This window comes from Falco biarmicus, chromosome 5 (assembly GCF_023638135.1).
Source record: "Falco biarmicus isolate bFalBia1 chromosome 5, bFalBia1.pri, whole genome shotgun sequence".
NCBI classification, from domain to species: Eukaryota; Metazoa; Chordata; class Aves; order Falconiformes; family Falconidae; genus Falco; species Falco biarmicus.
Window position 1 is genome coordinate 46,062,442 of NC_079292.1, and position 23,995 is coordinate 46,086,436.

Here is a 23,995-nt window from a genome sequence, read left to right on the forward strand (position 1 = left end):
TGGTGGTAGAGCGTGAAATGCACACTTGCTCATGGCTGAGTAGACTGGTTCATCTACTTAGTTGATTTTATCACTTGGTTCACAAATCCCTGTTCTCACTTCCTTTTTTAGTCACCAGCATTGGGGGAAAAAAACTCAACAAAACAACCCCAGAAAAACATACTAGCAATTCTTTCTGTCTCCTTTTGACTCTTTTCTTTTCCTGCTTGAAGTCCTGATTTTTCTAAGAGGTATGATACGCTGTCATATATGGCACCTGGAGATTTTCTTTGTGCTGTTAAAAATAGCTTTTGCAGGGCTGTGATATGTTGCATATCCAAAGGGAAAACTGAGCAGTTAGCACTCACACCACTCCAAACTGCTTTAAAACCAATTAAGTGCTGAGATTTTTTTTATTTTTTTTTTTGAGTATGTACTCACTGAGTGACTTCAGTGCCTTCTCTCTAACTTTCACTGTGGAATATAGCAGTCATCCTTTGGGACTCCAAAGGGGAAAATGAAGTCAGATGAAATCCATAAAACAGCATTTTGTGTTAGTCCCTGAACTCCAATCGGTTTGGAGTCTTTCTCAGCTGTGCCCCGAAATTCTGTGCGCCTGATGTATGTAAAGTTCCCTTTGACTTTAATGGGAAAGTCAATGACTCCCTCTGGTGATCATTCTCACTAAATTGGACTCACCCCATTAAGAGGCTAATCAGGGATTTCTTGAACCATTCTAGCCTCTAGATTTTTAAATTTATTTTTTGCAATATGTGCTTTGCTAAAAGGAATTCTATTTCCTTCAATCTTTTTCCCCCAAACCCTTTTGACATTAAAGGTAAAATATTTTTTTCTGGAAAATAAAGGAGATTCAACTGATTCTTAACATGAGCTCCATGGTTGTTTTTTTTATCTAGCAACTTCCTCCTTGCAGTTTGCAGGTTCCTTTGCTTATGTCAGCTCACCAGCAACTTCTGAGATACTAGTCCAGCTTTCCAGCTAGAATACTTCTCAAAACAGAATGATGTAGAGGAACTGTTGGAATTGCTTTGAGGATATTCTTTGTCTTAACCCTTTCTTTGCTAGGCTGTTTGCATGCTGCTGTATGTATCTGCATGTTTATTGGATGCTATAGTAGACAGATGTGCATAAAGACATCTTTGATGGCTGTGATTTTTTTTTTAAGGGTTTTAGGTGTGTGTTCATCATGATGAGATTAATGGGTATTTTTATGGCCTTGAAGAGAGGTGCCAACATGGTATTGAGAGCTTATTCATGGCATTGCTTTCATGAACTTAATTTTATTTCAGAAATGTTAGGATGAGGCCGGTTTTAGCCTCAATTTAAAAGCTAAGAGAAAATGGTGAGATCTGATGTTTCCATCTTCACTATGGCCTGTGTTTTCACTAAACTTTACATGGGAGTCGTTAAGCATGTTGATCTTTGCATCAGGTATCAACCAGTGTTTGTTAAAACAATGTGCACATCAGTTTAAATCTGTTTTCCTTTGATCTGCTAAATAAGCTTAAACAATTCTCTAAACCATAATCAAATCTGCTTGTAAGCAATACAACACTGTTTCCTGGAGGAAGCACTGATTTAAATTTACTTAATGTGGGTGGTTTTGTCTCAAGGCCAGCATGTACCTTCATTCACAGTTCCCTAGCAGACTGTTCGTGACCTAAGAGGGGAAAATCCTAATATAAACAATGAGTCTACCCAATTTAGATTCCCCACTGCAATGGGTTTGGTCATCCAGCTCTGCAGTTGGTCATCCCACTTGGAAAGTCTTTGACGTCTGTTTGGATAAAACACAACTGCCGAAAAGGTAATACAGAAGGTTGTGAGATGGTTTGTTTCCCCCCCCAAAAAATGGGGGGGGCAGGGAAATCCGGAAAAGGTTGAGTAGTCTGAGTCATCTTTGACTGTGGATGTTGAATTCTGAGCCTGCAAACTGTAGATTGGTACGATCAAATTAACGTAGCTTAAAATAGCTGAGGTTGTTCCTAAGATTGCCTGTACCTTTAAAATAGAACTGAAATCATGCAGGCAAAGCCTAAGGACTTTGGAACCAGAACCAATAGGAGAAGTCCTGTTGAGGGGACTGGGCTCTTCATTCACCCCTGAAATCACGGAGAGGAAGAAACAGATATTTGCGGGGAAAAGCTGTGGAGGTTAAAAGGAAGCATAGCTAAGTTCATTAAAATACACCAATTAAAATGTCAGGTCTTTGGGATCTGTAATTCTCCAGGCAGCGCAGAAGCTTTAGGTACTAGCTGCAAGCATATCCCAGACTGCTAGCCCTGAGGCTATTGCTATTTATTGCCTCAGCCGGTGACATACGGTGCTTTTTGCCACAGTGGTCCATAAGGCCTCTTGTGGTGGTGCCCAGAGCGCTGCAGCCTGGGGCGAGGGCAGAGGGCATCCTCCCCACAGCGGGTGGGCAGGGAGGTGTGGGGAGCACCTCTGCCCACGCTGCTTCTTGCAGAAGCAGAGCTGGGTCAGGCATCACCCCAGTGCTGATGCACGCTCTCCCCACAGGACTGAACCCGCAGTGCACCCCGAGATGAGGGAGATCTGTCATTTCAGGAGGCGGTGGGTGGGTGCCTCGTTAGGGCTCAGGGGAAGGCTCCGGGCTGTGTCTGCCTCTGGGAGGAAAAACCAGTAATGAGTCAGAGTAAGCTTCCTGGTAGGATAAACCTGGTTGCGGCCCATATGGGGGGGCACCCTAGTGGGCTGTGGTGGAAGGAAGAGAATCCTTTAAGATCTCAGGGAGATGCAAAAGTTACTCACAAAGGCTGGCAGGAGACGTTCGTTCCCAGAGATGCTGAAGCCAGACTTAATTTTGAAACCTTTCTGGATTCTTCAGTCCCATGGACTGAGGGCTCTTGCTGTGTTTTTTTTTCCCCTAAAACACAATTACTGAAATGTGTTTTGTCATTGTAATGACTGGGTAGTAAGTTTGAAGTAAAACTACCCCAATTATTGGGATTCTGCCTTGTAGCATTATTTTGTGAGATACAATAATTCATTGCGGGATTAGGACTGGTAAGCAGGAGACAGTCATTCAAACAGAGATCGTACCAGAGATCCTTTCTCTACAATAGAGAAAAAGTGTAATAAACACAAGAGATAGAATTAGCGGAGGCAGATTTATATGAAATAATTCTGCTGCTTTGTGAAATAATACCTTCAACGTAATAATATCTTCGAAATACTTCACAAATACTAATGCATTTATATTTCCAGTCCACTGTGGGTCTATAAGGTTTAAAATTATGTCTTTCATTGTACAGCCAAGAAAAATGAGGTGCAGGGATGTTTCAGGTTGGCTAAGATGACACAGGAAGTTTGAAGGAGCCAAAAATAAAACTCTTGTCTTGTAAGACCCACCCTTTGGGTTTCTAACTTTCGATCACAGTATGACTTTTTTTATTTACTTGTTTGCTATTTTCCTGTCTCCTTCTCTGCTTCAGAAGGATTGAAAGGTTACAATGAATGAAGGAAAATAAGGGTGCTTAAAATGAGATTATCTAAGAAGCAATGAAGAATGGGTTTTATCAGTGGTTGAAATTACTGGTGAAATAACAGAATTCTTTACTAGTAGATTTAAGAAGCAATAAATACAAAAACATGCTTGCCTAGATTATTTCATTCTGTTATTTCTAAGTTTTCTTACTTCTGTTTTTTATAAGCATGAGATAGCATATGAACAGACAGCCATTTTAAAGACAAGTATGTAAAATCCAAACAAATTGCTCTAAGGTTCATATTTTTAGGTGCATTTTATTTTTAATACAGAAAGATGACTGAACTGTGAAGACCTTGAATTTAACATCAAAAGGAAAATGCTTAACTGAATCTATTTTTATTGAGTGGTATAGATGTTACTGACAGTTGTCTTTTTAATTCATATAGATATTAATGCCATAGATGGCTGTTATCTTGGAACTGTAAATTTCAGTGAACTTTCATTTGTGAATCCCTTGAGTATTGTGTATTTAATGGACAAGTAAACTGATAAAGACATTATGGAAAATCTAAGTAATTTCTGCCTGAATAGAAAGATACAGTTTTTTCAAGAATGTTACAGAAGCTAAGATTTTAGAAATGAAGTCATGGGATGTGGATCATACCTACATGCTGCTTCAGCATATGAAATTAAGGAAGCTGCTTCTATATTTGGTATTAATGATCCCAACTAAAGCCATAAATGCTACACCAGGAAGGGGACAAATATTCTTTCAAGATGAGGACAGATGCTGTATATTAATTTACTGGTTTTCACACCCAGTCTTGTGAGCTGGAAGCTCTACATTGGAAAGATTGTATGAAAGCTGAACTTGGATATCTAACATTTACATTTTTGAGCTGCTAGAAGAAGCTTGAACTTAGAATTTGGGGTGCTCATCTGAAAGATCCAAGTCTGTTGTTGTTGGGGTTTTTTTGCTAAAATGTAGATACCTCTACCGAATGTTGAGGGACCAAAGTCTCATGATTTTTATCGGTGGTATTCGTCCAGAAGTTTGTATCCTCTATGCAGGGCTAAAAGGCTGGGGTGCACTTGCAGCTGGCAGCGCTAGCAGAAGGGATGTTGTCACTCAGAAGAGGCTCGGCTGCTCGGCAGTGATCACAGGGCCAGAGCTGCGGCTGGAAAGCTTCACCTCCAGGTGCTGTGCAGGGCAGCCGCAGCCCTGGCAAAACCCCTGGGGAGACCCTCCATCGGGCCTCCCCAGCAGGAGCCCAGCTCCTGGGTTGCTGGATTGAAATAAAATGAAAACTGTGTATCAGAGGAGATCACCGTCACATGAAGGAGGGTGTCGGCTGGCTAGGGAGAAGCGCAGCTGTGTTGTTGGTCTTCTGTCACCAGAGAAACATGTGTGACGTATGGCCCTGCATGTGGCGGGAGGTGGAGGTGCGTGGCACCTGGAGCACCGACCCTGGTGTGGGAGGAGGCTCCTCTCCCCCTGCTGCGGGCTGGAGGGGACAGTCCTCGCAGGCTCCCTGTGGTCCTGGGCTGGTTGTCTCCCTGCCCGGGGTGTGCTGGCCATGGCGCACACCTTCTTCCGAGACCTGGCTGGGTGCACTGACCTGGAGCGTGCTCACACCGGTCACCCGCCGCCTGCCTCCAGGAAAATCGTTCCAAGATGGCTGGTGATTTTCTGGAAATCTTCATGTGAAGCATTTTTCAGGAGAAGCAAAAGAAATAGACCAATGCAAAGCATATGTACTTAATCTAATAAGAAGTGTTATTTCTAGTTTCTGCTTCTCTGAAAGTACTAATTTCAAATTTCACTCTCTGTTTCTGAAGATCTTGTTTTCCAAGGAGGATCTGTGGTTATTCTTGCCGTTAAGACAGGCTCTCCCCAGAGCTTTGGGAACCCTGAGGGCAGCAGCATCTATTGAGATGGCACAACTGCTCTCCCACGGTTCTGAAACATTTGGAGTGATGATTAAAAAAGGGGCCAGGCAGCCCCCTTCATCCAATTTTCATTTGTTTCTTTCAGCTGTTGCACCTTTAAAGGTTGCTCACCATGCCAAGAGTGATTTTTCTGGGATTTGATCCAAAATTCTCCTTGTTTCTGGAGCAAGACAGAATTATAGTTAGCAAGTTAAATAATGTGCATCAGAGGGCGTGGGGCTTGCTGCTGTTTCTCTCTTTCCCTTCTGCACCTTGCTGGAGCTGCAGCACCAGGAGATGGGAGTGATTTCCCAAGGCACAGCCCTGCAGTGAGACACAGAGGACGAGGCAGTGGGGGAATAAGCCAGTAGGTGATGATCGGCACCTCCCCTTCTCCACATGAGCCGCCTCTGTGACATAGAAGTGCAAGAGAGGGTGACCTTGCTGAGGATTGGTGGAGAGGGCAGCAGGACATCAGGAGTCACCAACAACCTCTACTCAGACCAGCTCAGAGGTGAACAGACCATTGGGGCTCACGTTTACCTAACCAGGGCCATGCCCTTCTGTTTTCGAGATGTCTGCTTATTGTTGTTACTCTCTCCTGGATTCCCTCGGTGTGCCTCCATCCTTCCTGAAGTGCAGCAGCTAAAATTGGATGCCACCAGCCTTCACTGGTTGCTGCCTTGTATGGCACAAAAGTTCCTTCCCATGTCTTACAATATGCTGCTTTTATTAAATACATGGCGGGGGGGTGTATTTAGGAGAAGGAAATTCGGCAAAGGGCCACCAGGATGGTCGAGGGCTGGAGCAGTTGCCCTCTGAGGAGACTGGGCAGTCAGGGCTGGCTGGAGAAGAGGCGGCTTTGGGTACTAAAACCAAAATTGGAGAGGCACTGACTGGAGGCCAAGAGAAACTTCTCCATGATGACAGGCAAGCAGGGGGACAGGCTGCTCACAGAAGCTGTCCAGTCACTGTCCTTGGAGGTTTTCAAGACCTGGCTGGATGAAGTTCTGAGCAACCTGGTCCCATCTCACAGCTGATCCTGCTTTGAGCTGAGGTTGGAGTGGAAACTTCCTGAGCTCCCTTGCAGCCTGAATTGTCATGTGATTTATTTGCTTTTTCTTTTGCAAGACTGCTGTATATAATTTGAAGTATACTAAAACTTCCAGGTCCTCTTCTCTCCCCACCTCTGTGTTAAATTGCTCTGCTAATTTCTTTGCTATTTTATTTGTGTATATAATCTTATATTCCCAAGGAATGCTCTTTATCTTGTTGAACTTCATCCAACTGATTCCTGTAGTTCATCAAATCCATTTTCAGTTCTTACCCCATTCTGACAAGTCCCTCGTGTCTGGGTGCTCCCTAGAGACCCTGAGCGCTCCTCCAAGCCACAGCATGGAGCAGGTCATTGCAAATTGCCTTGTCTTGTTCCAGGCCAGTTGTGCTTAAGTACAGGTAATTATCTAAATGGTGCATTTCAACTTCTTGTGCAATCACTGCATTTTGAGTCAGACTAGTTTGTGTATGGGGCATGTCATGTGTTGCCACATCAGGAGTCACACAGTCGTTTTCTAGGTCCTGCTGTGCTTCTCTTTGCTGCTGCTGATTTAGTTGTCCAGTTTTCCAATAAAGGAAGGAAATCTGATCAGAGATGATTCATACTGAACAACCTCATTATAAACATCTTCCATTTTTCTTGGCCTGCAGAAACTGTCTTGGGGAGCACATGGCAGGCAATATTGTTCTTTTTCTCTGTTATTCTCAATAATATGTACATAGATACAGATACACACATATGTGCACATATTCCTAAGTGTTTATTTTGGGTGGCCAGGAGCAATGGCAGAAGGTCTCATAGACTTTGAGGACCAAAGGATGGTGACTGAATTTTTAAACGTTTCTAGTAACTTACTGGTCCCTGGAGTTAGGCTGGCTGTTACTTCCCAAAACATCCTTTCCTCCCATCTTAAATATTCTTTTAGACCTTCCAGGGTCCTTTCAGTATCTTCTGTGACTTTCTGAGGATAATTGCTTCTAGTTTAGGTAAACCTTTAACAACTCCTAAAGTGCTGTCGAGTGAAGTTCATTAAGCTGTGTGGAGCAGTCACAGCCTGACTGCCTTCCAGCCAGCTCCTGCTCCTTCTGCATATGCTGTCCAGGTGTTCTTTTCTGTTGCTTTCCTCCTTTCCTCTCCTTAGAAAGTATATAATTTCCATGATCAATCTTACAGATTTGTGATCACTTTCAGTACAATTACTTTCTGTCTTCAGATTATCAACCAAGTCTTCCCTGTTATAGGGCTGAAGCCTAAAGTTAAGTTCTCCTTAGAGAACTTTGTTCACCTTGTTGTTCACTAAGTTGTCTCCAACACAGCCCACTACCTTAAAGACTTATATATGTACTGTCCTACAGCTTTTCCAGTAAGTATATGAGTAATCAGAAAGACTCAAAGCAGATGGAAGTGTGCAAACGCTTTGGAACACAATTAGCTACTGACTTTACTACAGGTGTCTGAAGTAATTATGCCCTATTTTCTCCTGTCTTGGAGGAAGCTAGCAAGAACAGTAAGAACTATTATTAAGCAGGTTAAATTAAATAAACAGGATAAGTGAAAATGTCCTTTAACAATTATTTTAAAAGACAGTCATAGAGTGGTAAGGAGACCATGGCAGAACTGCGATTGCTGGGAAGGGAGGAGGATGAGTGGAGACCAGGTAACACGGCGCCTCACCTCTCTACCTCCCTCTCACACCAGTAACCAGCCACCTGTATCATGGGTAGCCGATGGCAGGAGCTGTGCAGCTCAGGCCATTCCCTTTCTCCCATCCTTTGTCCCTCCTGCCCGCCAGAGTTGTCTCCCACGGTGACTAGGCATGGAAGTCTTTTATGCATGGGACATCTACACCTATCACAAAAATGGTACCATGACAGCAGTCTTGTTGCAATTTAAGCATTTATCTTTTGGGAAGAATAGGATAAGTGCATGTTTTGATGCTGGTTTTTTGCTGCTCTTTACCATATTGCTTAGGAAAATGTTCTTTATTAAACTCCTAGAACCTCTGTGTCAGTGGTATTAAGTGCCCAAGTGTGTTTATTATGGTGGAAGCAGATGCACAGATTGAATTTTTCCTTCTTTTTGAGGGCATATGTTTTTTGGAAGCTGAAAATCGCGAGTGTTTGAAGCCTAATCCCTGTTCTCCCTCCTACTGCCTATTTTCTGGCCTCAAATACTCATTTAACCTTTTTCCTTTCCTTGGTTCCTTGCTCTTCAGCACAGGGGTATGCAACTTTAAATGCTTCTGGGGATTTTGTAATTCATTAAAAAATTTCAGCACTTTGAAGACATAAAATATGTATAAAGTAAATGCTAAATATTTTTACAGTGGTGCAAGGAAAAGGTTGGTTTCTGAATTTGAATTCATTACCTTCTATAAAATTAATGTTCCTTCAGTACTGCATTTCAGTACCTTAGTCATTCAAACGTTAATGAGAGCAGAACAGAGTAATGAGTTTTGCACTGCTGCCCTTCTGACTGGGCATTCATACAGTTGTGGGAAATTCTTGGTCTCTGCTGGTCCTCTTCATTAATTGTTGATTTAATAAATCAAGTCACCTCTGTTTAAAGATGATTTACCTTAAGCCTACATCCTCCAAACCTGTAGTTCTGGAGGTAGGTAGGTCTGCGTGATGGGGGCAGTTCCCTTAAACAGTCTTTGGAGCAAGCAGAGACCTGGACCCAGAACTTGTTTCTTGCAGGTGAGTGCTCCAAACATCTGCTTTTATGCACTCTCTCCAAATAATTAAAAATAGTAAGAAGGGCTTCCCTTCATTTATAAAAGGGGTTGAAGACAGCATATCTTCTGCTGCTTTAACCTGTGAAAGAGGAAGGTGAAATACATAGATGTGAATTCCCACAGTCAGAAAAAGGCATCAGATTAAGACCTCCCAAATCTTACAGGGAATACACTAACCCCTGAGTTTTTTGTTTGGGAGAAGATGAGCTGGGGAGGGGGGAGGAGGGTGGGTACCATTGGTATGTATAGGAAAGGATTGATTCCCTGCCCTCATTTTAAATGGAGCAACTTAAAGATTGCATACACACAGTGTCACGTTACCTGTTCCTGAGTTAGCACCAAAGCAGCCGGTAGATGTATCCAGTGTATTTATGCATTCAGGTGCTGCAGCACAGTAGGGTGGCTGTTGCAGCCTCACTGTCAGCACAGCAGCCCTGTCGCTCTGTCGGGTGAGCCCCACACGCCTCTGTTGCATGGGGACAGGCACCAGCTCCTGGCTGATCCAGCCAAGGCACCACACCACTCCCTAAAGGCAAGTCCGCAGGAGGGGCAGGATTTAAGGATGCACCTTTGTCTCCAGACTATCGAGATGGTGAGAATCGGCTGCACAATATGATGGCATCATGGCAGCCCCATGCCAGCGCTGGGGAGAAATAAAACACCTGCTAGCGTATGGTGCTGTGCTGCCTTACTTTGCTGCTTTCAAGACCTCAGTGAGTGTGTCCAAATAGCACTGCAGTATGTTTTCTTGATTACCATATGCTGGGGGATGCTGCACCTGGCATGGAAATGCCTTCTCTTTTACCCTTCTTCTGCAAAGCAGGGGCACAACCTCGTGTCATGGATGCCCATTTACCAGACTGCCCCCGGCAAGCAAACGTTGGCATCACAGTGAGGGGCATGGCCAGAGCATCCAGAGGTTGCTTGACATACAGAAAAAAAGGTCGTTAGTGCAGTGTCCTAATAACGGCACTGCAGAAGTAGCTGGAGCGGTGTTTGCTACTGGCCTTGCACTGAGAATATGTGTTCACCCACATGGAGGAGGGCTGTTCTGTAGCAAGTTGCAGAGATGAGGTAAAAGACTCTGAACCAAAGTCAAGGTTTTTATTAGCTAATGCTATCAAAATGCAGAGCCCTGCACATCATGAAGGAGAAGCAAATAACTTTGAGAACAAGATGAAGGAGAAGAAATTAACAGATACGGGAAAGTTTTAAGTTACTGAAGCTAGAGGAAGGGATGTATGCTCTTGCATTTCCGATCATGAAGGAAATAGGGACAATCAACAACATTAGGCAGCCTGCCTGGCAGCATTTGGTAGTCAATCATGAGAGGATGCCAGCCTGCCCTGACAGTAACCAAGCGATAACCTTGTCTGTCACCAGTCAAGCAGCCAGGTTTCAGGCTACAAAAGGTAAGAGCAGGAGCCATATTTCTAAGAAGAGTTGCAATTCTTTGGGTTGTTTTGAGTATTGGTGCTAAATTCCCGCTGCTGCTGCTGACAAGAACCAGCAATGCACATTCTTGCTGTTGTTAAATTACTGATACATTAATTGCTATCTATTCTGGATGCTGCAGTTGCATTTTTCATGCGTGTTTATTGCCTTTTGTTGCAGCCTGCCAAAGATACTGTGGGCAGATCCTACATCTGATGCTTTGTTTTAGTTGCCTGGCTACTGTAAAATGTTATCTTAGCTCTTGCTGAGGTGTCACAGATGCTTTCTTGATGAGTGTCCAAACAAGGAAATATGTAAAAGATGCTGGTGAATGCTGTGCTTGCCTAGTTCTGATGCTTTTGCTAGAGATGCTACAGTATGCTTACTTTGCTTTGCTACTATCTGTATGATAGTGTAGAAGGTAGACTGAAACCTTTAATTTACGCAGCAGGGTCATGGTCAGTACCAAAGGTAGTATTATCTGTATCTTTGTGTGCAAAGGAACTGCCGTTGGAAGGAGGTGGCGGGCAACTGCTTCAATTAATTGCAATGCATTCTTTTCTGGTAATTGTTACAAAGAAAATGTATTTTTCCTGTTGACTGTATTGCCAGTTTTTCCCCTTCCTGTTTCCCTGTGAGAGTCTCCAACAGAGAGAGATTCACATCTTAAAACTTAATTGGGATGTTGACTTCAAGTTTCTTTCCTGCCAGAAACTGAAAGTAACCAATATTTCTTCTGCTCTCTGCATTTTCTGTTTATGCCTGCATAACTTTATCTCTTTACATCACCAGCCAGCACTTCTGACCAAATTGTTTTCTTGTACTCAGTCTGAAACCTCTTCTGAAGTCTCTGAATAAACCATGTGTCCTTCCAGTCAGTCCGAAAATATTCTGTCAGCAAATAAATAAAAAATTACTTTTAACAGCTGTTTTACTTCCTTCTTTAATGTTATTGCAAGCCTTTTCTTAATGATTCTTGCCTTTTGGCAGTTGTGGTGCATTAATATTTACAAGATGAGATGTAGTTTTCTGTTTATATTAGCAGTCCTCTGTCTGTGAGATCTGGACCAACCAGAATGCAGGATATCCTTTCTCATCGATTCATCAGGTTCATAATGTAAGATACAGTGATAAATGGCTATGTTGTCACTCTATGGATGTACAGTCTGTTGCCATGGTGTTATCTACGGGTGTCATGTCGCTGAAATGACAAAAAAAGTTTGTAACTTGTCTGCCCTCTTTCGGGATTATGTGTGCGCGCATTCGTGTATCGTGCCATGTGGTTAGCATATGTTGGCTGTATGGTGCACATACAGGACATGGGGGGATTGCCAGCAGCAGTCTCGCTCAGGGGGAGCTTTGACTTCTGTTCCTGATGTTTTTGTTTGCTCACTTTTCCAAAGCAAGAAACCGTGTAAACAGCTCGATTTGCACAGTTTCACCCCCACAATGTGTTGTGCTGCCCTTTCTGTGTTAACCTATAGGCTTTGCCTAGCTGTGGAACGTGCCACGGTGTGTGCAGAGGCACTTTTGGGGAATTAGAGGTAACACTGATGGTGCTTTGAATTTTCATCGCTTGTGTGACAGTCACATGTGCTGTGCACATGAGAGCAAACTGGCTGATCTGTACTGCAGTGTGGTAAGGACAACAGCCCGTCGTTCAGAGTAGGATTTCAGAGGAGCTGTAGATTTCTCCTGATTTCTGTCATATAACTGCCTCCGTGGAGCATTTCTGCCACAGAGGGGCCATTTTGGCTACCGAGCTTTAGAAGCTTTTAAAACGTAAGTACGCCATAAACCTGTTTCCATTATTTCAAGTTCCAAAGGTATAAGGTGCTAAAAAGATTTCTCTCACTCTAGGAATTCAAATGTATGCAAACAGTGAGGATTTGGCTGGTCCACAGAACATTTAAAATTATTACAGGGAGAAAATTATTAATTTTTCAGCCAGAACCATTGTATCTATGTGTGCTCAAATTCATTATTGTCATGGTGACTAATGCATGTTACAACTAGGCATTAGGCTTTAACAGTTGAAAAGTTGTAAGATGTGGTCCCTGTTAAAAATGACTGCATTCAAGCCACTCAAAACCAGGCCCTTTTTTTTTCCCCTGTAGCATGGAGGGTGTTTAACTTGACATTTTTATAAAAAGATGATGCGGGTGTTAGAATTTATAGAAGTTGTATTGAGATTACTTGTTACCTGCGTCTACCTCTGCATACAGGTGCCTTTAATATGAATGAAATACAGTTCTCAGGGAATGGAATGAGATAGGAAAATTTGCAACAATTGTAAAAAATTACCTAATAGTAGTAATCTGCTTCTTTAGCGGTTCTGACATTAAGCATCTGACCCTTTCTACAGCACTGAGATGTGCACATCTGCCTATTTTCAGGGTTGTGAAGCATTGCAAGAGCATGAAATACTGGTCTTTAAGGCTATGACCTTAATGGTTAAAAGTTGTCACTGTAAAATGATTGAATCTTTACCACTCTGGCACCTGACTTGAGACCGTTTTGTGATTCTTTGTAAGATAAGTTCTTTATCTGCAAAATATGGAGGAAAAAAAAAAATCTTCTTTCTCAAGGTGACTGAGGCCTGAGAGAGGAAAGATGCTGGTTAAAGGCATGGGGAGGTTAGAATACTAAAACATAGGCAATACAGCAAAAGCCACGTGATAAATTGCACAGCTGTCTGATGAGCTGTGAAGTTAGATGAAGAATAAATTATCTCTTGCCTTTCTACTTCATCAAAGAGATAAAAATCTCCATACATATATTGTGTCATAAAAAAATACATAAGCTTAAATGTTTATTTCTTGTAATTGCAAATTAAATATTCAAACCAGGAAATCCTTATCCTATCAAACCTATTTTTAAAAATTAAATCAAACATCATAGTTGGTTCTGCACAGCAATTTACAAATATTTCTATACTGCTTGGAAGTGGTTTAGGTGCTTATTGAAGGTCCTGAATCTCAGTATATCACCCATGAGTTGTTCCGCACCAATTCCTCAGGTACAGAACTACTAGTAATTCACATCTCTCTACCCTAGACTTGAGGCTTGTTGTTTCAAGTCTTCTCTAGGTCAAAGAAGTTTCTACTTTGTATTTTACGTGAAGCTAATTGCCGTCATCGCATCCTAAATCTCACAGCTGCTGACTAGAGTCAGTCAGCTGAGGAGCTCCTGTTCTTGCTGTAGAGATGTTTAGGCCCAGATTTATGAAAGCAGTTAGCAGTCTAAATCTTGTTTAAAAGCCCTTCTTACCCCACCCCCACCCCTTTTTTTGTTTGTTTGTTTAAAGAAAAGTTAAAAAAAAAAAGGAAATGAAAGGAAATTGCTTGGGGAATATGTAATAGGAATTACACTTTTAAACATCTTCACAGATCTGGGCTTTGGAGACTACCCTTTTATAACTCAGTTTAAATAGGTGAATGAATACTTGCAATAGTGTGGTTTAAAAATCTAAGGAGTTTTGTAAGAAACAAAAGGAAAGGAGACCAGAAGCCACTTCTGCTGAATATTAAAAAAAACCACTTATGATACAATTACAAAAGAAAATTTTATGACTGTGTATAACATGTCACCTTCATCCATCCTAATAATCTATACCTACAATGTTTAATTTTATGCAGCTTTTCTTAGTAGCTGCTCCCTTTGCAAGACACGTTGAAATACACGAAAGGTCTTCAGGTGCAGTGGTTGGTCAGCAACAGCAGAAATCTTGTATCTCTGTGGTCCCCTAACCTCAGCTGTATTATCACAGAATCATAGAATATCTCCAGTTGGAAGGGACTCTCCTATAAGGATCATCAAGTCCAACTCCCTGCTCCTCGCAGGACTACCTGAAGCTAAACCATGTGGCCAAGAGTGTCGTCCAGATTCTCCTTGAACTATGACACGTTTGGTGCCATGATCTCATGTTCAGATCATCCTAGAGACATGTATGGCAATCTTACCAATTCTGTTTTGTCTGATTTAAGAGGACTATGTTGGATATAAATGAGTGGTCTCCACACAGTCCCTCTCTCTGTGTCTAATATGCTAGTTGTATTAGCCTGGTTGAAGATTATTTCTCATTTCCTTGTGATTGTTGCTTCCTAGCTCCTTTATAAAACAACCAATATGAGAGGGAATCACTTTTCCTCTTGTTACTGCCCTTCATTTGCAGACAGAAACAATGCAGTTCTCCATGCTTTTAGTATCTTCCATGCAAAAGGGAGTCAGACCATAAAATGATGTACTTATTGTACTCCTCATGTACCCTGCTACCCGTTTCCTGCATGTGAGGAAAGTCACGTGCAGAGCAGCACAACGAAAGGTTTTGGAGCACTACTCAGCATCACTTATTCCATAGAAATTTTGGTCCTGTCTGGTCAAAAGATGTAATTCTGTAGCTTGTCTGTCCTGGATTTACTCCAGTTCCATCATAGTAACCTTTTGCTGAATGAATAAGATGTACCTCCTGAGATGTGCTTCCTTACACAGAACATGCAGGAGTGTATCTTTATTAGGAAAAAAAAAGGAGGACTGTTTCAAGTGGTCTGTTAGCTATGACCTTGGATAGTTCATAAGAGACAGATGAGCACACTGTGAGCATTTGTGATTGGTACAATCCATCTTGTAGTCAAATACGAACTCCACTAATAAGGATGCAGATCCTTGCCCCTTGTAATATGATGGAAACTGTATTTTATAAGGAGAACTGATTCATTTCCCCCCCAAAAAAGTGGGAATCAAATTCACACTTCAGATTAAATATGATAGAGGGTTTTTATACGTTAGTGGTCAGAAGGATTCATTTCTGTGGATACGGAATGCCAAAAATTGGAGCAATTGCTCCTGGCTGTTTTCCTTTAAAAAACTGGTCTTATCCATAGCATATAGGCAACTTTAACTAGGCAAAACAGAAATTACAATACTGTATAATTTGTAGATGTGCTAAGAGTGCCAACATTAACTAGGTTTGACTTGTTTTATGATGTTCACTTGCTTGAAGTTACCATATTGGCAGGGTAATGTTGATGTTTCCAGATTTATCTCTTGCTTTTCATTGCAGAGTTGTGCAAATGCGTGTCATTTCATTATTTTGTGACACATGAAAATGATGTACTTGTTTTGTTTACTCTGTCCTGATTTAATTAGTGCGCTGTGATAGTTTGCCAGACTTTTGAATGTCTTCGATAAGATACTTCTCATGTGGTTTTGATGCTTAACTTCTTTTTGCTTTAGAAATCTTAACTTCTAGCCATATTCTATGTGAAATGCTGATGACAATTTGTCATGGTTTAACCCCAGCCAGCAACTAAGCACTACACAGCCGCTCGCTCTCTCCCCCGCTTCCTTCTTCCTTCAGCTTTATATGCTAAACATGATGTCATATGGTATGGAATGCCCCTTTGGTCAGTTGGGGTCACCTGTCCCGGCTGTGCCCCCTCCCAGCTTCTTGTGCCCCCCAGCTGCTGGCTGGTGGGGTGGGGTGAGAGGCAGAACAGGCCTGGGCTCTGTGTAAGCCCTGCTCAGCAGCAACTAAAACATCCCTGTGTGTCAGCACTGTTTCCAGCACAAATCCAAAATATAGCCCATGCTAGCTGCTGTGAAGGAAATTAACTTTCTCCCAGTCAAAACCAGCACGTTTTCTACCCCTTATTCCATACCATTTATGTCATGCTCCAGTACCACACTATCCAATACAGCCTCATTAACCATCCCCTGCCCGCCTTCCCATCCTTTGACATAACACACAAATATCGTTCCCATAGACTGTGCATCACCCCTATAAATTGTGTAACCAGCACACAATTCCTTGCCAGCTTCAACACGTAGTTTAACAGTATGACATGCATAGAAAATACACAGAGGTAAGTGCAGGTGAAGAAAGAAGTAATGTAATCCAAATTGAAATAATCATATAGGAGAGGGTAAAATAGTTTGAGAGAGAACAAGCAGGGTATGAAGGAGGATCAGGAAGCAGAAATCTGATTCCCAAAAGACACAGAGGGAAAGAGAGGGAAATTCAGAGACGGGCCAGACCAGACAGGGTAGGGGAGCAGTGGAGCTGGTGACAGATGGAAGAGGAGGATGACTCCATCCATGGGTCATTTTCCGTTAAAGTGAGCTGACACTGGTTTGGTAGCGTCCCTGGTGTTGAGGACATGGGTAGCATGGGCACATGTGACCCAAAAGTAGGAGAGATCAGAGTTAAAAAATAACCAACCTCAAAATAAGACATTTTTTTGCATGGACCTGCAAGGTGGAATTTGCCCCCGAGGGCCCAGAGGTCAGTCCAGGTCCGATAAAGCCATGTCAGAAAATACGCAATGGCAGGTGAGGCCCAGACCAGCACTGCCATGCTGGGGACATTCCTGTACCAATGTCAGCATTGGCTTTTTTTGGAGGGGGGAAGATTGTCCTGTGACAGGATTTGGCAGCAAACTGCTATCCTTCCGGTGTTCTCTGAGGACTTTGAGGAAAGAGGAGCGATGACAGCTCAGGAAGGCAATCACCTATATCAATGAGAATGGTAAAGGTAGAAGGGCAATGTTAGTAACTCTACAATGAGACATCAAGAGATGATGATCAAAGTAAATATTCGTAAAGAGATTAAAGAATGCCTCATACATTTGAAGAATATATAATAAGTCTTCAGATCAAAGCCAAGTCTCCGTTATTTAGCCATTTAGGAAAGTTAGTTATTGGTTATATGTGCTGGATAATGGAAGACTTACTGGCTATGTAGAAAAGCTTGTAAAACACATAGTGGAATTTGTGAATGGCATCTTTGTGCATCTTGTGATTTTTTTTTCAAGTACTGTCATCCTCATATATGTATTCTAAACAGTTATTTTTAAGGAACATTTCTGGTGCCTAATGATTTTATTCTCCAAACAAATAGATTTAATTAAAGCCTCATTAAGCACTACAGTAGATGACTTTGGATTATAAAGTAAATCATGAAAAATGTTGTAGGAGTTGTATTCCCTTACTTTAATAACATGGTTCTATGTGTAGAAAATAAATTACTGTTAATTGAGCACAACAGTGGGGGGCTACTTTATGGCAAATTTGCTTGCAACTTCACTTATATCTGGAACAACTGTGATTTTCAGACAGGAGACTGGGGAGAGCCTTCAATTACCTTGCGACCTCCAAATGAAGCCACAGCATCAACGCCGGTACAATATTGGCAACATCATCCAGAGAAACTCATCTTCCAGTCATGTGATTATAAAGCATTTGTAAGTATCGATAAGTGTAGTGGTTTGATCTGGGGTAGATAAATTAATCTTAGATCCTGATTTTTTTTCATTTATAATATTTTTTCAGTCACTATTAATGGGATAGGATCTTCTGAATACTGTAGTTGTAATAAATGAGAAACAAGGATGCACAGTACTTTTTCTATGAATTTTGTGATGTATTGCAATCCATGTAGCCATAGTATCAGAGAAATTACTCTATGAGTGAGTGGCTCAGTGTTGTAGGAGTGGCGGTGAGAGCAAATGCCCCTATTTCTCATCTGTCATCACAAATCCCTGTCTAGTACTTACAAGAAAATAATAAAACATAGTATGGGGTCCTCATGCCTACATTAATGCTTTGTTCCCATTAGTTACAGTAATATTGCCTTGCCTGAATTTCATATACCTCTTTTTGGGGGAAGGGAGCTAGGGAAGATGGAGATCAGGGTCCTGAAGCACAGTGTTCTCTGGGTGTTACAAAGGCTTGTGAGGGAGAGGAAGGTCTCCTGAAGTACAGCAAGTCATATTGGAAGAGTTTTTTATGTTTTTTTTAAAAGAAAACCACTGTTCTGAAGCCTTGAGTTCCCTGTCAACAGGCAGGGGGACCGGTGCTTCTGGGGAGCTGAAGAGGTGCCTCAGCCCACCTATTTAAACTCCTTACCTTTTCTGACTTTGCTGGAAAGCACTGTTACAGTTGCTGAAGGTGCTTCCCAGACCACTGTGTCCTCTTTGGAGGCGGCCACCTAGTGAAGTAAGGCTGGCTGACGTCACAAAGGGGCTCAGTAGTTGTAGTGCCTTTAGCATAATAGCTGGGGGTTAACCATGTAGCCAGGACATGGGGTTTAGATCCTTTTCACCTGAAGGGGCTTGGATCCTTAGTGCTTTTTAGCATAACGCTCTGTTCACCAAACGCCAGCCCATTTTGGGGGAGAGCTGAGCGAGGGCTGCTGGACTTGATTTAAAGCATATCTGGAAAGGTAGGAATTGGAGACTAAGTGAGACAGAGCCTGGTTCCTGCTGAGGAGGAGCAGAAGGGGTGTTACTGGCCTGTCTTGCTTAAGCACATCAGTATTTTCCGTCAGACCTTCCTGGGGCAGAAATTGCTTTGAATGCAGTGATTGTCCCTCAACAGTGACTGGAACTTCTGCCTTCCTCAGCTAGCCACAGTCAAGGTCCAGCTCACTTGCTCTCGCTCTTGCTCTCCTCCTATGCAGCACCTCAAAATGAAAAGGAAGCTCAGTGACTTCTAGTTCTTTAAATATTTTTTATAGTTTTCAGTGAAGTGAACAAGTTTATCTCAAGAGTGCCTCTTGTGTCATTACTTGATCCAGCAGTAAATTCATAATCAGATGTAACCTCTGCAGTAAATAGGAAGATGTGTGGATCATTAAAGAAATGAAGCTGGGATGACCAGGAATATCCAACTTACTGGTGATTAAGAAATCACCAAATCAAAATATCCAAGTTACTGGTGATTAAGGAAACGCCTTGCGTTCCTGAGGACCATGCATCACTGCATTATCTCAGCACCCTGAGCTGTATTGACCTCAGCTTTATAGAGTAAAACGCTGACTTGGAAGTTGTAATGGGGGCAGCTTTCATTGCATGCCACAGCTCTCAGCTGAACTGTTGGATGTGCTCTGCATCACTCCCACATGCTCTGGGTCTTTGAGAAGGAATATTTCCAAAAGCACAGCCAAGTGAAAGGAAAGCAAAATTCCCTCCTAGAATTTAAAATTTTCCTGACAACTAAATTGGACAGTACTTCTGTCATTTGCATGTCTGTTCCACAGTCCACCCTGGGAAGCATTTCTGAATGCCTGCAGCTGAGGATTTTTTGCTGCTATGCAGATGGGACAGGAGCTGCCCATCTCTTATCTTTCTTCTCTTGTTCTGCCGTGAGCAGAAGAGCACTGTTTTTTTTCCCTGATGCGTGACCAGCTGGTAGCTTAGTCCATAAAAAAATAATAAAATAATGTAAAAAACTAAATTAATCGCATCCTTCCCAGACAAGGCTAAGGATACCAAACGTGTCAGACAGCAGGATCCAGAGAAAGATACAGTTGAACTCTATATTTTTGTTTAATTTTGTAAGTTCAGAGCTTGCTTTAAATTATTTGCTTTTTTGCAAGGGTGATATCAAGCCGTCCCATCAAATTAATGCCCAAAGCCCTATTCACGTCACCATCAAGCCCCCAGCTGGACTTGCAGCTGCTTGGTTTATGAATCTTTCACATCTGCAGTCCTCCAGGAATGCCCTTCATTTGTTCCTTTCTGCTTGTGCTTATCTGGTAGTGTTGGTGTTGCTCACCCTTCCATTTATAATGCCCTGTAAAGTGTTTCTCACTAATTACTCAGTTGGCTGCTGTCTGCATTGAAATATTCATGCATTTTCTTGCAGGTCAAAGATTCCTGTGGTACACAGTGTGAACTGAAGGCTTTAAAGAAAATATCTCTTGTTTAGGTCAGGAGACCAGAAAGTTGACCAGCACACTTTCTGTTCAGTTCCAGCTTGCGTTCAGCTGTAACTGAAGCTATTTTTGATGAGTTGTTGTTTAACATGAAGCTGGTTCGCTATCTGGTTAGGACAGCTTAGGCTGTTTCCAAGGGGAGTCAGTGCAATAGAATGAAAGGGGTCAGGCAGCGGTGGTGGGCTGCAGCATCCTCTGAGAAAAGGCTCCTGCCCATGGCGTGCACTCTCCTCCTGCAGCTTACCTGCCCTGTTCTCAACCAGTGGCGTGACTCCTCTTCAGCTCTGGTGTTGCTCTGACTTAGAACTGAAGACAAGAGAAGCCATGGTGGTGTGCTGCAGTGAAGGAGGATGCAAAGGGAGACATCTCTATGCCTGGGGAGAAGATGTAGGGTGGCTTGCTGTCCTCCTCCCCGTTAAGCCAGGCTTCCATGTGACACCATATAGAAATACAGAAGCATCCGGTTTGCACAGAGCGATTCGGACATGTGCACGTCCACAAATGCACACGCCTGTGGCATCTATAGGAGAAATGCAGAGCATGGCTCTCACGCAGCTCTGTTAGCTGTGACAAGACTGCTCACTGCTAGGTGACAACAGCAGGGACGAGCAGCCAGCTCCATATCCCTGGAGGAGCAGTGTCATTCAAATGTGGGGTAGACATGTACTGAGACCACAGAGGAACAAATCCAGAGGAGCAGAGCCTGCTGTCAGGGTGCAGGAGGGCTCAAACTGTCCTTGCCAGCAAGTGGCATTGTGAGGAAGAGGCAGGTAGGAAAGGAGCTGTGTCAGTGAGGCACTCTGCCTTGTGTCCCCTTGGAGGTGAGCAAGCTCTTCTGAGAGTGCGGTGGCTTCTGAGAGTGAGCTGCACCAGGACCCAGCACCAGCACCCTGCTGCCTCCCCTCACCCAGCCCCTCTTCACATCAGTAAAGGCTTCAAAATAATAGTTCAGGGTCAGCCTTTTCTTAGGAAGAAATAATGGTTTAAACTACTTTTCAGTTCAGATTTATTTACTGTTTGCTGACATCGGGCTCTGCTATTTGCTCATAAATTAGTTACAGATTGAGTACACAGAGGTTAACATCGCTGCTGGCCTTCACGTCCACGTGATTGCACACATAGCAATATGAGTTTGGCAGATGGCAGCTAAAAAAAGCAGATTCTCTATTTTTTAATCAAATGGCTTTTTTAAGATGAAATCTGTAGTATTTTCTTGTTGTTTGAGTGACTAAGGTGATAAGCTAGAAGACTTTCAAATATTGTTTCAAAAAGCTGCATCTGATTCAGTACACTTGTAGCTGTGCGTTCCTGTTTCATAGGCTGATTAACACACTGGTTCAAATGATTTATCAGAGAACTGCAGAGCTAAAAAAACCTCTAAAGCAATATAGTAAGTTGACTGCTACCACTATGGGTTTTTTAGGCATATTTAGTGCATTTCTGCAGATGTTTGTCTGTTCTGGAATTTCAGTTAAATTAAATTTAATGGATTTTTATTTTAGTATTTAGGTTCTATGCTGGTAAAAGAGTTAAGAGGCACAGAGTCAACACAGGATGCGTGTGCAAAGATGAGGGTAAGTTAGTAAACTTAGTTTCTCTATCATCATAATATTAAATCATAACAACTTCTGAGTACTTTTACTGTGCCCTTTTGGCTTTTATAATGTTCTGTTACCCATTTGTTTTCCATTGCTTTTGCACTTACATTGGTATTCAGTAGGAAGTCTGTTCTGTCTTTTAACTTAATTTCAAGTAATGCCAAAATGTAAAGGTAGGTCTTTATTTTGCACATTGTATCTCAAAAAAACCCAAATGTATGCATTATGTTTTCTCTTGGATCTTCATTTCAAAGTACTTCACAAGCGCTTTTAAATGTGCCCATACCATATTGCTTTTATGAACAGAATTTAGAGCTCATGTATGATAATCTAGATTGAATTTACTACGTGAAAATATATACTAGTAAATATATTAGCATGTTACCAAAGCCATTGCTTTTTGCATATGGTCTAATCCTACAGTCACATAAACCTATGGATGCTTTTACTCACATGACTATTCCTGTGAATTATGAGTTACTTACATGCTTATTGATTGATTGAAGGATGAAAAGGGATCTAATTCAGTTTCACTTGATGGTGGAAAAGCAGTTAGGTTTCCTTCAAACTGGTAAGAATATGTTTTCTTGTGGCTCTTTGGCCTGATACTGGTTTGTAGAAAATTAGTGAGGCTCAGTCTATCTCCAAGAAACATACTGCTGCTGGAAACTCAAAACACGCCACAGGCCGACTACACGATTTATTCCCAACTGCAGTTGTAATAAGAGTGCACCTGTTCATAGAGATGGAGAACATATCATGGTCTGGTGTGATTAATTAATGAAGAATATAATTGTTTGGTAATCTGTCAAACATGTAAAATTACATAGGCGAATGAGTGAAATCCTTTCTTCTGTGGATTGTAAGTCTCTTATGCAAGGTGCCTCTGAGCACTAGATGAGGCATTCGGATCAGTTAGAAAGCTGGAGATGCGTAAAATTCATGCAATCAGACAACCATTTCCTATTGGTTACATATCTGCAGCACACAGACTTTTGTACAAGCTGTTTTAGCTAAGGGCTGGCAGTAATTCACGCTTACTGGATTGCCTGAAGATCTGTGGCTTTTCAGCTAATTACATGCTCATCATTCCTTACCTGGGCTTAAGCTCCTCTGAAAAAAACCCAACAACTTGACACAGTCACATACACGTGTTCTGGGGAATTAATTGAGACTGCAAGCATACCATCTTGCAATGCACTCGTTTTCAAACTGTCAGGCTTAGCAGTTCAATTTTTTAGGCATATGCCTGTGCAGATCTTTGGGCAGAATTTGACACCGTAGTAGCATATGACCACGTCAGTAAGTTGACTGAACTAGGAAGCTTACCATCAAAAAAGTCTCTCTAAATACTTTATAGCCACTTTAGGATTTTTTTAAAGTAATTTGGCAATTTTAAATTATATACCTGAGAAATTAAGTGTTTGAAAACAAATTTAATTCAAAGTACAATTTTTCTGTAAAAATAATGGAGTTGCACTAGTAGTCTATAGTGCCATACAGGGCACATATAGTACAGTGACAGGTTTTATATACATTTATTTTTTACATTGTCTTTTGAAATCATTGTGCTGTGAGAATGTTTGTTTTCTGGTTTGAGGTGTTTTTTTATTGCAAAGAACTTTGAATATAACAGTTTTTAATCAGGATTTCATCTGTTCTTTCTACGTAGTCCTTTTAATCATATTCCTATTCAAGTCAGAAGTGAAAAACATTGACTTAATGGGAACAGATTATTATTTTAGCATAAGTTTCTCAGTGAAAAAAAATGTATCTTTTTTCCAAAACGTTCTCTCTCTGGTTGCGTTCTGAAAGTTGGTGTCTGTGAATTGGGAGTCCAGATTGTCCTGTCATCCTGAAGTTTTGCTGTGATATTCATTATTGTATTTAAGTACCACTGAGTTGTCATTGAAAATGTGGCTTCTTTTATAGTAACATTTTACTTTGTATGTACTGAAAGGGACATTTCACTTACAAATCAGTGAAAAGCTAGATATATTATTTGACTAATATATCATAGATTATTTGACTGCTTCTCAGGTACTGAATTCTGTCCGCTTGTCTAGTGTCTTTA

General features: G+C 41.8%; 1 protein-coding gene across 7 annotated transcripts in view; it reads left to right on the top strand.

The window, feature by feature from the left end:
* The window catches only part of ANKS1B (ankyrin repeat and sterile alpha motif domain containing 1B), a 442,225-nt gene that overhangs the window by 396,574 nt on the left and 21,656 nt on the right, over positions 1 to 23,995 (top strand). For 4 of the 7 annotated variants that reach the window (XM_056341207.1, XM_056341208.1, XM_056341211.1 and 1 more), the window contains 3 exons: positions 11,651 to 11,725; positions 17,721 to 17,849; positions 21,826 to 21,897. In XM_056341207.1, coding sequence (XP_056197182.1) covers positions 11,651 to 11,725; positions 17,721 to 17,849; positions 21,826 to 21,897 — 276 coding nt within the window. The remainder of the gene's footprint in view (positions 1 to 11,650; positions 11,726 to 17,720; positions 17,850 to 21,825; positions 21,898 to 23,995) is intronic. The other 3 variants (XM_056341209.1, XM_056341213.1, XM_056341210.1) reach the window with 1 other exon arrangement.